Here is a 13,965-nt window from a genome sequence, read left to right as displayed (position 1 = left end):
ACGCAAACTTGAGGTGCTACCCTCTCACCTGAATCTCCCAGCACAGAGGATGACCCAGAACTCTCAGAGAAGAAGGACGCCTCAACAAAGAAAAAGCTGCTGGTGCCGACAGACATCAGGGGTGACTCGTTGGAGGACAGCAGTGAGAGCTTAGGGAAAGATAGTCCCGTGTCAGGGGATGACGAAGACTTCATTCGTAAACAGATCATGGAGATGAGTGAGAACGAGGATGCTTCGCCGTCAGACGAAGAAAACCTCATCCGGCGAAAGATCCGAGATCATGAGAGGAAACGAATGGAGCAGGAGAAAGGGGAGGGGAAGGAGAGAAGCGCAATGGCAAAAGGCAGGCGGCTCCTCAAGAAGAACACCATCAGCCCTGAGGACGAAGATGAGCGGCAAATCTCACTGGATAAACTTGACAAGGCATGGAAAGAGGGATCGGAACCCAAAGTCTCAGACTCTCAGGAAGGGGAACAGCCTTCGGCCGATAGAGTTGTGACAGTACGCCAATTCAGAACCATCGAGCTCAACACAACTACCACCCCTGTGCGCATACCGGGTACGTCAGATGATGGAGAGCTTGAGATGGAAAGCCTCACCAACTCCCTGATGATCGCTCCAGGGCGATGGGTCCTCCAGCCTGCACGCATCCAGCTTCACCCCTGGGACATCGCCTACATCCCTATCCTCTTTGGATGAGGACAGTGACAGCAGTAGTCCCAGCCGCATGCACAGTGGCGAGGGGAAACAGCACAGGAAAGCGAAGCATAGACAACAAGGCCAAGGTCTACCCACCATCGAAGACTCTTCTGAGGAAGAGGAGTTACGAGAGGAGGAGGAGCTGTTAAGAGAACAGGAGAAGCAGAAAGGCTCTGGGAAGAAGTCGAAGAAGGACAAAGAGGAGATCCGAGCTCAGAGGAGGCGGGAGCGTCCCAAAACGCCGCCCAGCAACCTCTCTCCCATTGAAGATGCCTCCCCAACAGAAGAGCTGAGGCAAGAGGCAGAGATGGAGGAGTTCAGGCGATCATCCTTATCTGATTTCTCTCCCAGCATCGAGTCAGAACCAGAGGGAGTTGAGATCAATGCTGCAAAGATTGCAGCAGTACAGAAAGTATATCAACTTCCTACATCTGTTTCTCTCTACTCTCCAACAGCTGATCAAGGTGCTAATAAAAGCCCTGAAAACGAGCCCTGAAAACTGCAGACGAAGCCTACGAAGATATCATGCTGAAGGCTAAAACACCCACAAAGGAAAAGGTGGACATCCTCTGGGGAAAGAGTCCCTCTATGGTGGGATGCTGATAGAAGATTATGCCTATGAGTCTCTTGTTGATGGAAATGGAAAGAAAGTCGAGCAGCAGGAGCCTGAGAAAATCTCAGTGCCAGCTCAGCCCAAAATACTGAGATCTCCAGATGAGGTTTACGAAGACATGATGGAGAAGAAGAAAGAATTCATGCAGCTGGAGCAGGAACTGAAAAAAGCACAGTCCGTGTCAGATAGACCCACACCAGAGATTGTATTGCAACCCACTGAGCCAACCAGATCCACGAGTGTTACAGTTACTATAGGCAAGGATGGGAAACCACTGCTCGATGCTGAGGCTACGTATGAGGAACTCATGAAGAAAGTTCTGACTCCTGGGACTAGCCCGACACAGCAGGGTCCTGATATATCTGGGGCGGCCCCTGGTGGTGAGTTCGAAGGTACTGAATCCAGAAGGGCTCTGCGTCCCATACCAGACCTGAGGGTTACACAGTGCTCCTCAGGGGAGGAGGACGCTGATGAAGAGGCCACTGAGACCAAAAGTCAAGATAAGCCAAAGACTTCATCAGACATTCCTAAAGCTGATCAGGCACCCTTAACAGCTGCTGCAGAAACTGAGTCCAAATCAGTTGCTTGCAAGGTCCTCCCATCAACAACTTCAGACCAACCACAGACCCAATTTGAAACTTCCCAGGCTGACCAGCCTCTGGACATAACCCAACAGGATGTCATGGACTTGTCTAGTATAAAGTCCTCAACACCTGCTGTTGCCAGTGTATCGCCCTTACCCACCGTCCCTCAGTACACCCCCACTGTCCCCGGTGTAGTGTCGACCACCCCACCAGTGCCCCCAAACCAGCCATCCTGCACAGGGCTCTGTCTCAGGAAAAAGCAGACATTCCTGAACCCCCTCCACTGCCCCCTCCCACGATGCCAAAGCCATCGGTTTACCCCAGGAAACCCCCTGTTCCGCTTCCATCTCAGGCTATAATCAGGTCAGAACATGTTGCCATGACAACAACCCAAGGGTCACCTGTAAGACAGCCTCATATCCCCCCACCGGTTCCTCCAAAGCCAGCAATCCCTGCTGGAATGGGGTACAGCCACAGGCCAGGGGAAAACGTCAAACCACCCCTTGCTCCAAAACCTGTCTCTCAGCCTGGCTCTCCTGCCCACATCCAATATCCAAGACCCACTGCCCTCCACACAGGCCATGCTGATATAGCCCTGAATCTGAGCCCCTCAGCTGAAAGCAGGCCAGGTCACTTTTCAGGTCATTCCTCGGGTCACTCCTCGGGTCACCCATCCCCCACGTCTCCGCGATACGGCAATCGACACGAAACTTATGTGGTTATAACTCTGCCATCCCAGCCCAACTCTCCAGTGGAAGGGATCACCACCCAGGCCCCATCCAGTCCTGGTCCAGCATCTCCTTCAAGACATGCCCAACCTCCACCTCAACCTCAAACACAGTATCAACCACAACCTCATCCCCAGAAACAACCACAGCCACCTCCACCACACACAAATAGGATGCCCCTGGCATTCACTCGCATCACTGAGTCCATGGAAAGTCAAGAGATATGTGGGCCAGAGAAAGTTGTGTCAAGCTCCTGTCATGTCATTGAGGCTATTTCAGCATCCGCTCCACCCCCAGAGGTCAGGTTAGGGCAGGTCACTCAGTTTGTGACGACAGAAGTTCAAAGAACCATGGTGTCTGTCCGACACGAAAGGTCACCGCCCCACCTCCGGCCCCAAGAGCGAACGGTGTTCCAATCTCACTGGAGAAACCTAAACCACAACAGACACAGAGTGCACAGGGCTACCAGCCAGGGAGTTAGTAGACCTTCGTACCATGAAGGTGAATTCAGAATCGGCCATGAAAGTGGTGGATCTGTCTTCTTCAGATGTTAGACGCCAGTCCTTGGCCACAGACATCAGCGGTCGTCAGACAAGCGCAGTGCAGTCCCCAGTGGTAAATCTCAGCACTGAGTCGACCAGTGTTTCCATAGTGACTGACAGCATCACCATAGTTACATGTGCTGCCACCATACAAAGTTACGAAAATACCAACATATCCCAAGTCCCTTCTCTGCCCCTTCAGCTTACAACCACAAACAAAGCCTTCGAGCCTGTTTGTCAGATTATCTATCGGCCCATAGATGCACAGCCCACAACCAGCAACAATGCTGAGATCCCGATGAACCTTTCTCTAGGACCTGGCACAGGCTTAGGGTCATTCCAGCCACCTGTCACTATCGCCCTACCCCTGCCCCAGGGTGTGTGGCTAATGGTCTGAGCAGCGGGATGCCGACAGTAGCAGGTGCGGTGGACCTTAGCACAGCCAAACCCTTCAACACCGTGGTTTCGGTCGACGCTTCCTCGGCGGAAGTGGTCACGGCTGTGATCACAGAGGAGGATGGGAAACCCGTGGACCTGACGGCTGGGAGAAGAGCTGTCTGCTGTGATGTTGTCTACAAGCTGCCATTTACAGGTACCTGCACCACCCAGCAGCCCACTACTCCATTGCCCGAAGACCGCTTCGGTTACCGAGACGACCACTACCAATATGACCGCTCACCGTACAACATGAGGGGCTTCGGTGGCATCAAACCCTCCATGTCCGACACCAATCTGGCTGAGGCCGGGCTTTTCCTCTATAAGAGCAAGAACAGTTACAATTTCCATGGCACCACAGAGGGTGCAGTAGACCTGACATCCTCCAAGACTTCTGATGCAGGTTTGTGCAGTGACATCGCCGACCTCTCGCTGAAATGTCACTTTGAGATGCCTCTGCTTATTCATGGCTGATCCTGTGGCATTTTAGTGCATTTTGTTGTTTCGTTCACTTCTTGTTTGCATGGACATTTTGTTTTACCTTATTTTTTGTTCTACCTTTATGATCTTTTTTTTTTGGTACACCGATGCATGTGCTTGCTGTTTGATTTGGCTCCACATCATCCATGATCTAGCAAGCCTGGAGGTTTTTCCATTTTTGTTGTTGCTTTTTTATTTATTTGGATGGAGCATGGCTTTCGATGGAGCATTGCTTTCGATGGAGCATGGCTTTCTGTCTGATGTTTCACCACTAAGGCTACCTGTTGTTGTGGACTCAATAGATTTATTTTCCCCAACAGGTGTAGCTTTGGACTTCTCCACCAAAGGCTCAGGGTTATATTCAGGAATGATAATCCCCCCATATTCCCAAGCTAGAGTCAAAGGAGCTGTTGGGACACACTTTGGCACGAGCAGTGTTCTGAGATCCTCCAATGGGGTGGTGTACTCTTCAGTCTCAGTACCAATCCCATCCACCTACGCCATCACCACACAACCTGGGTCCATATTCAGCACCACTTACAACTCCCTGTCGGCAGGCATGCACACCAGCGACACCATGCCATCCCTGTCCACTCTCCAGAACCAGCCCATGACTCGGTCCCACAGCTTCATCTCCACCACCTCTGCAGACGATCAAGGGGATGTCCCGCTCAACCTGGAGCTTGCTAAAGATGGCATATCCACCTCCGTGGCCCTCAGCACCAAAACAGTCACCCTGGCCCTGGAAAGGTTGGACTCGTACACGGACGCGTCCCTGGAGGCTATTGCCGCCTCGCTGGAGGCTCTGTCCTCGCCCTGTGTGCCAGGGGAGGGCCAGTACCAGATGCAGCGTGAGATTCTGGAGATGGAGAAGTTCAAACAGCAGCGGTTGGCTGAAGAACTGGAGTGGGAGCGTCAGGAGATCCAGCGCTTCCGTGAGCAGGAACAGATGCTGGTGCAGAAGGAGCTGGAGGAGCTGCAGTCCATGAAGCAGGCCATCCTGTGCCAGCAGGAGGATGAGCGCCAGGCCCACCTCATGATGCAAAAGGAAACCTATGCCCAGCAGCAGCAGCAGCTAGAGCAGATCCAGAGGCTCCAGGAGCAGCTCCGAGCACAGCTGGAGGAGCAGAAGTTCCGGAAGATGTACCCGGGGGAGGTGTTGCTGGGGCATGGCCAGCAGGAGGCAGTCGTCCTGGGGCCGGACGGCACCGAGCTGGCCCGGAAAATCATGGATAGTGGGTGTCAGACGGACGACGAGGACAGTGTTGTCGATAAAGCCTACACGGCAGGGAGGAAGAAGAGAAGCACGGCCAAGAAGGGCGTAGACAGCTGCGTGCAGACAGACGATGAGGACCAGGAGGAGTGGGAGCCTGCTCGGGCCAGACGTAGCAGGCCCCGCACGTCAAGGGGGGACAGAGGCGGACAGACTTCCGATATATCCATTCAGGCTCACTCTGAGATCTCCATACAGACGGACTCTGCAGGGAATGTAAGAATGGACACCAGGATAGAGCTCTCCAACTCGGAAAGTCCACATTGGGAAGACAAGAGACGGCCCACGCCCTTGGAGATAGAACAGTCTGGCCACCTCAGAGCTGACCCCTCCTCACTTCAGGCCCTGCCCAAATCCCCCAATGTTCTCTACTCCCCCATATCCCCCTGCATATCCCCGAGCAAATCCCTTGAGTTTGTGTCCTATGAGAAATCACTGGGTGATACAAGCCCACAGAGAATAAGAGGGAGTACTGATCCGACCAAAGTCTCTCCAACCGGCAGCCCCAAGGGACCTAAGGCCATGCAGAGATCCATGTCCGACCCCAAGCCCATGAGTCCAACTGGAGAGGAGAGGGCATCATCCAGTTTCCAGTATGGCGACGGTTCCTCCGTGAGTTCTGGTTTAATCATTGTTTGCAATTGTGATGTGTTCTATTCAAATGGGCATAGAGTCTCTCCCTTAGGCACGCAGGCTTTGTATAAAGGTCAGTTTTCTCACCCCAGGGAGAAACGGTACAAAAGGGCGCTAACTCTTGCATATTATTATTTATAGATAATTGGGTTTATTTGTCATTTTATATTAAGACAACTAGAGTTAGAGTTTTTCAAGTATGATATACTGTGACATTGGACAAACAAAGTAGAGCATAATCCAGGATAATATTCTGTTTTGAAACCAGATTTGGATGCATTTCTGTTCTGTTTTGAAACCAGATTTGGATGCATTTCTGTTCTGTTTTGAAACCAGATTTGGATGTATTTCCAGGTTGCACTTCTTGTCATAACACTACTCCACTATTGCCCTGAAAATGATGTCTTATTGCAGTTCCGTTTCTCTCATACACATCTAATGTAGCCCCCAGCTTGCTATTCATTTGGCGAGTTTGCTGTCTAAATTCATATGAGCCTCTCATAGAATGCCCTTTCAAAGGCATTGCTGCACTAAAGCTGATATATTTATATTGGCATTTTAGTTTGAAGGCAAAGCCTGCAAGACTGGAGGCAATTTTCTAGAAGAGTTTCCATTTTTCGTATTTCATACATTGAGTCATTGCACTGTGCCTCTTCAATGTGATTGGGGACTGGTAGCATCCTTGGTAGATATCCCACATTCTTTCTTTCCAACCAGACTAACTAGATCAGGATATATTTGAGGTACTGCAAATGACTTGGTCCAAAGGTTACAGCTATTCCTTTAGTATCTACTAGTTGTATTAAAACAGAACATTTGAATTTCATAAACACCATGAAGTGTGTTCATATCATTTGTTTTTCATTCAACTTGTTTCCATGGGACCGGTTGCAGACATAGTCAAAATGTACTGAAAGATGATTAAGTTAATATATATACTTACAGTAGGTTATAAATACTAGAGTTGGGCGGTATCCAGAGACAGTGCCTTTGGAAATATTCAGACCCCTTGACTTTTTCCAAATTTTGTTACGTAACAGCCTTATTCTAAAATGTTTTTTTTTAAATATATCCCCCATCAATCCACACACAATACCCCATAACGACAAAGCAAAAACAGTTTTTTTTATAATAAAAATGTATTACAATAAAAAACGGAAATATCACATTTACATAAGTATTCAGACCATTTAGGGGTGGCAGGGTAGCCTAGTGGTTAGAGCGTTGGACTAGTAACCGGAAACCCCCGAGCTGACAAGGTAGAAATCTGTTGTTCTGCCCCCGAACAGGCAGTTAACCCACTGTTCCTAGGCCGTCATTGAAAATAAGAATTTGTTCTTAACTGACTTGCCTGGTTAAATAAAGGTAAAAAATTACTCAGTACTTTGTTGAAGCACCTTTGGCAGCGATTACAGCCTCAAGTCCTCTTGGGTATGACGCTACAAGCTTGGCACACCTGTATTTGGGTAGTTAATCCAGTTATTCTCTGCAGATCCTCTCAAACTCTGTCAGGTTGGATGGGGAGCGTCGCTGCACAGCTATTTTCAGGTCTCTCCAGAGATGTTCAATCGGGTTCAGGTGTGGGCTCTGGCTGGGCCACTCAAGGACATTCAGAGACTTGTCCCAAAGCCACTCCTGCGTTGTCTTGGCTGTGTTCTTAGGGTCGTTGTCCTGTTGGAAGGTGAACCTATGCCCAAGTCTGAGGTCCTGAGTGCTCTGGAGCAGGTTTTCATCAAGGATCTCTCTGTACATTTCTCTGTTCATCTTTGCCTCAATCTTGACTAGTCTCCCAGTCCCTACCGCTGAAAAACATCCCCACAACATGCTACCACCACCATGTTTCACCGATGGGATGGTGCCAGGATTCCTCTAGACGTGATCCTTGGCAATCAATCTTGGTTTTATCAGACCAGAAAATCTTGTTTCTCACGATCTGAGAGTCTTTAGGGGTCTTTTGGCAAACTGCCATGTGCCTTTTACTGAGGGGTTGCTTCCGTCTGGCCACTCTACCATAAAGGCCTGTTTGGTGGAGTACTGCAGAGATGGTTGACCTTCTGGAAGGTTCTCCCATTTCCACAGAGGGACTCTAGAGCTCTGTCAGAGTGACCATTGGGTTCTTGGTCACCTCCCTTCTCCCCCGATTACTCAGTTTGGCTGGGCGACCAGCTCTAGGAAGCTGTCATCAAGGCAAAAGGTGGTTATTTTGAAGAAGCTCAAATATAATATATATTTAGATTTGTTTAACACTTTTTGGTTTACTACATGAGTCCATATGTGTTATTTCATAGTTTTGATGTCTCCACTATTATTCTACAATGTAAAAAATAATAAAAATAAAGAAAAACCCTTGAATGAGGAGGTGTGTCCAAACGTTTGACTGGTACTGTAAATGTTTTATATCTATATTGTGTAGATTGCTGAGGATTTTTATTTATTTAATCCATTTCAGAATAAGGCTGTAACATAACAAAATGTGGAAAAAGTTAAAAGGTCTGAATACTTTCCGAAGGCACTGTATGGTATACCAGCCAAACATTATACATACTTAATCAAGCCTCTCATTTTACCTCTGGCCCTCTCCCGGGGTATATAAATCAGTTTTCTGCCTGAGTGATACACCACTGAGCTCCTCATACTGTACATACAAGGGGTTGACAAACAGCTGAGCTTGTAGGAAAGTAATGATATGCCACAGATCCATAGGTGTTTAATGTGAATAAATGACATATTTTGAGGCTGCTCTTAAGGTAGTGAGTAACATTTATGGCCAGGAGCACATACAGTATCTTCCTGTGAAACTCACCAGCAGTCAATATGCTGTGTTTCTCAATAAGCTTTCCCTCACTCTGAGCACACCAGATTCTTGTCCGTGTCTGACTGTAATCAGGACACAGAGACACCGGGATAGAGATCCTCTTCTATTTTAGTCATCCATTAATTTAATCAGATAATTGAAATCATGAAAGATTTAACACTTCTTTCCGGTTAATTTAGTCCATGTAGTAAAGGTTTGGAGAAAGTCATCATTCAGATGCTGTACCCATTCAGTGTGAAATCACAATGTGACATTTGAGTATAAATAATTAAAGAAGCAATTTATTCAAATTTTTATAACTATTTGTTTGTTTTATTTTTCTCCGCCAGGGCAAAAGCTCATCGGGCAGCACCCCAACTGGCACCGGCAAGAAGGTGAAGAGAACCCTGCCCAACCCGCCCTCGGAGGAGGAGGCAACAGCCGCCGGCCAGACGGCCTACAGCACTGGCTCGGCCCGCCGTCGCATGTGCCGCAACACCAACATGGCGAGGGCCAAGATCCTGCAGGATATCGACCGAGAGCTGGACATGGTGGAGCGTGAGTCGTCCAAGCTCCGCCACAAGCAGGCGGAGCTGGACGAAGAAGAGAAGGAGATCGACGCCAAGCTACGCTACCTGGAGATGGGCATCAACCGCAGGAAAGACGCCCTCCTCAAGGAGAGGGAGAAGAGGGAGCGGGCCTACCTGCAGAGCGTGGCCGAGGATCGTGACTACATGTCAGACAGCGAGGTCAGCAACATCCGGGAGACACGGAGCGGCCGTGGCAGTGGAGAAGATGATGAGATGGGAAGTCACGGGCTGGAGCGCCCCAGGACGGCACCCCAGTCAGAGCTGGATGATTTTGTACCACCACAGACCACACACGAGGCCCAGTACGGCACGTACTCCCAGTACCAGTACCCACTGAGCCAGACGCTGTACCAGCAGCAGTCACTCTACCAGTCTCCCCAGTCCTACCAGACTCAGTCCATCTATTCCTCAGTCCCATCCCTGTCTAGCTCCCAGCAGCAGAGCTACCACCAGATGCTCCTTCTCCAGCAGAAGGCAGCCAGGCAGGCGGCCCTGATCCAAGAGTTGGACGCGTCGTCAAAGTACGAAATCATCAGCCGACAGCCCGACCCCGTGTCCTCTGCCTACATGGGAGGGGTCAGGTACGACAAGTACGGTAACCACTTGGACCTCCGGGCCCTGGAGGTGGGGGCAGTATGGCTGGCAGCCCCATGTCCAACGTGTCGGCCGACTCCTTCTATGGAGACGTGGAGCACCACCACCACACTCCACGAAGCTACGTCCTCCTAGAAGATGCGGCAGAGCTGGCCAAGAGCTCCACGAGTCTGGCTTCATCCAGCTACGCCCAGGCCGAGAAGGAGCTGGCTAAGGCAGAAAGGCTGTTGCGAAGAAGTGCAGCCGACTTGACCTCCACAGACTACCTGGGCTCCAGCTCCAGGCTCCACTCCGGGTATGGAAAGACCCCAGACGATGAGGACTCCATGGACGACCCCTACGAGCTGAAGCTCCTCAAGCAGCAGCTGAAGCAGGAGTTCCGGAGGAGCACAGGGGAACAGAGAGCCTGGACCCGCTGACGGGTCTCTCCCACAACTACTACGGCACCCCCAGCTCGGGTGTCTCCTCCTCCCAGAGTTACTCCCAAAGACACTACCCCAAGACGGAGAAATACAGCATCAGCCGGCTGACCCTAGAGAAGCAGGCAGCCAAGCAGCTCCCGGCATCCATGCTGTACCAGAAGCACAAAGCCCCGCTGACCGACCCCAAAGTCTCCAAGTACTCCTCGATGCAAGACGGCAGGAGTCTGGAGACAGACTATACCAGCTATTTAGGGTCCAGTAATGTTAGCGCCTCTCCCAGATCCAGCCGGCTCCTTCAGGACGAGATCACCTTTGGACTACGCAAGAACATTGCAGAGCAGCAGAAGTACCTGGGCTCCACGTTGGGTGCCAACCTGGCTGGCTCGCTCAACTTCGGCCAGAGCCTGGCCTTGGACTCGACATCCTACCCCAGTGGCAGCCGGTCACGGCCCTCTTCTAGGCCCAACTCCGTCTATGGCCTGGATCTCTCACTCAAACGGGACCCATCCAGTTCCTCTTTGAGGCTCAAGGGGGACGGCGAGGCGGCCTCAGACAGCTACCAGATGCCATCAGGGCGTGCCAAGCCCACCAGCCTGCCCATCGTGCAGGGCGGCCGGGGGCGCATCCCCATCTTGGCGCAGAACTCTGAGGAGGAGAGCCCGTTGAGTCCTGTGGGCCAGCCTATGGGCATGGCGCGGGCGTCGGCGGGGCCCCTGCCACCCATCTCGGCCGACTCACGGGACCAGTTTGGTTCGTGCCTCTCCCTGCAGGACTCCCAGCAGCAGCAGCACCTGAGGGAAGAGCCAACGAGGGGTCGGGGCTACGTCTTGATGGACGACCTCCAAGGCACCATGTCGGACGGTGAAGGTAAACAACAATGGCATCAATTCAGAACTGTTTCCTTTCAATTTCAAACTGACTCTGCTTGTATACACCCAATATACTATCCAATATGCCACCCAATGAACCACCCACCTGCACCACCCATGACCTTTGACTTTCTTTATGTCTTATCTGTGTCTTTACTGGTTTCTTCATCTTTTGTCTTTTCTGAATGTATTCATTCCCTCTTCCTTTGATTTGATGTATTAGTCTCAATACAAGGGACAAGTTGACTTTACTGAATGTAATTACTGTATTTTGTATGTTTCTATGTTGATGTCCTTTGGTGTTTAATTCCTCATTTGGGTCTCTTCTGATCTCTAAATGCATGCGATTGTGTCTTCGTTGGAATCATTATATATATTTTCCTATTTAATCTCTATGAATGTTACTCTAAAATATTCTATCACTTATAGATATGCAGAAGGTATCCTTCCTCCAATAGCATTCTGTCTCTGAAACTGATCAGCAGTTTTGTTTGCTACATGTTGTCATTTCTGCTCTATAACTGACATACTTGAAAACATGGTTCTGTACTTTAAGTCCTAGAGGACTTCCGTAGTATTTCACAACTTGCTTGTTTATCTAATGCCCAGGTGTTGGGAGTAGAATAATCCCTCTACTTGAAAGCTCAGGTCAGATGGTGCAGGGAAATGGGAAAAGAGCCTCGCTTTCTCTGAAGTGATCAATTGAAAAAGTGCCTCTGGCTAGAAAATGTTATGGAATGTGTTTATTGCTTTGTCCTTCAGATATTTGATGTTTATTTCAAATTCAGTATTTCAGGTGAGGACATTCATAGGAATCTGTATCTGTGTGAACACTACACGTTATGTTACATGATACATGATCTATTTAGACTATGACAGGCCTATTACAGATCTATTGGAAGGTTTAAATGTATTTTGTTGTGGTAGTTAGGTACATACAGTATTATCATTGCATCAGTGCAGTATTTCTTATTTGGATGAAATACACTTGACAATTTCTAGATGATATGGGAAGGATCCTTTCTCTCTTTTCTAGAATTCTTTCTCACTTTCTTACATATCCATCTCTAAGGGTTTTCCAATGCATGTTATGTTAATGCATGTTCTGTTAATCTATAATAAATACATTTGATTTGCATGTGTTTGTCTGAATACGTGCATCGGTGTCATACCTTTGTTGTCATGTTTGCATGGGGAATATAATGTTTATTGTAGCATGAACAAAGCTCTTCCTGATTCTGTGATGTCACTCTTTATTCCGGTCTTTTACGCATGCTCTAACAAAATGTAGGCATTACAGTTTTCTCTTTTCTCTCTCTGTTATGTCTCCATCTCTATTCTGCTGACAACCATGTCTACTTTAAAACAGTTCCCTTCATAACACTGTTTAATTGATTTCATATGCATATGAACAAAAAAATCTACCGCTGTGCCAATAGGTCTTGTCATGACAGGAAATAAACCCCCTAGATCCAATATCCCTATCCCATAATAAGTGTGTAGAACTTGACCCTTTGACCTACATGATGTCATATAGGGCAGAAAACTCCATGTTTATCAATTTCCCTTGGTTACAGCCCTAAGTGACTCCATGCTGGCACTGAACAGAGATGATCACCGACAATCACATGAGAATATCCCAAACGGTATAGTATTAGTTCTAGGGCGTTCCATTAACCTGCCCCGCCCTGCCCCTACCTGTCAATCATCCATAAGCCAACATCTATTTTCACATTTTTATTTTCAATTTACAAGCACTCTAAAAGTGAGCTACACCAGTCTAAACGTCAGACTGTTACCATGGTTACATACTGTACAGTAACTGGTGCCAGTTGTTATAAACTATGGAAAGAAAACAGACTAACCCTATACTGTGCCATATTAACTAAAAAGAGCATTGGTCAGGTTGGCATGATAGTGTGAAAAACATGCCAAACATTAATGCCAATAAATGACATCTACCATAAGATAAGTTAAAGTTACCCCTGGCGTTAAATATTTCATCAGAAAAGTATTCTCATTTAGTTGCTTGTCATTTATATCTTGAAATTCCCTAAATTTGTACCTTTCTTGGAGGCCTCTTTCTTTTCCTTCCTGTTTCAACTGCCCGTCCCCTCTCCAGCATGCAATCCTCTTCCAACCAATCAGAAAGCTTGTCCCCACTGATAGGTTAGAAGGGACTGATTGACAGGGTTAATGATCATGGCCTATTTGTCTCTGAAGCCTACCACCTACGGCGAGAGGAAACGGACTGGTTTGACAAACCCCGCGAGGGACGACCAGAGAACGGACAAGGGCCGGACAGGAGACAGGTGACACCCACGCACCAACCCACACACGGCACAAGTCATAAAGTTGAGAAATGCCCATATGCACACACTTTTAAAACAATGCTTTACTGTTCATTCTTTCTTGCATAAATAACCCAAACTAATTACATATATATTCATGACTACATAATTGTGGAGCCATTTTCAAGCATGCATTTGTATCAGTAACTGCAGCTGTCTGTTGAGGTGTAATAGCCTATAAAACACTTATGTAGTTTCCTGTACGTGTCTCTCAGGGGAAGGGTGTTTACTACCCCTTTCCTCACACCAGAGTCAAACTGCAGAGGGATCCCAAGGACCGCAGCGTGTCAGGTAAGGGAAACACAGTTTACCTTGCACATGGACACAATCTGTCATAAACACAGCTGTCTTCACGCAG

The 13,965-nt window shown here is 48.6% G+C and overlaps 1 protein-coding gene across 1 annotated transcript in view; it reads left to right on the top strand.

Moving 5' to 3' along the window:
* Positions 1 to 13,965, top strand: part of LOC121845438 (protein piccolo-like) — a 79,272-nt gene that overhangs the window by 40,692 nt on the left and 24,615 nt on the right. Inside the window, 11 exon segments of the mRNA XM_042316845.1 lie at positions 14 to 599; positions 601 to 1,178; positions 1,181 to 1,266; positions 1,269 to 2,248; positions 3,481 to 4,004; positions 4,402 to 5,966; positions 9,132 to 9,993; positions 9,996 to 10,354; positions 10,357 to 11,254; positions 13,480 to 13,568; positions 13,823 to 13,898. Coding sequence (XP_042172779.1) covers positions 14 to 599; positions 601 to 1,178; positions 1,181 to 1,266; positions 1,269 to 2,248; positions 3,481 to 4,004; positions 4,402 to 5,966; positions 9,132 to 9,993; positions 9,996 to 10,354; positions 10,357 to 11,254; positions 13,480 to 13,568; positions 13,823 to 13,898 — 6,603 coding nt within the window.

This window comes from Oncorhynchus tshawytscha, unplaced genomic scaffold (genome assembly GCF_018296145.1).
Source record: "Oncorhynchus tshawytscha isolate Ot180627B unplaced genomic scaffold, Otsh_v2.0 Un_contig_3309_pilon_pilon, whole genome shotgun sequence".
NCBI lineage: Eukaryota > Metazoa > Chordata > Actinopteri > Salmoniformes > Salmonidae > Oncorhynchus > Oncorhynchus tshawytscha.
The sequence above is the reverse complement of the archived record's forward strand: the minus strand, read 5'-3'. Positions and strand labels throughout refer to the sequence as shown.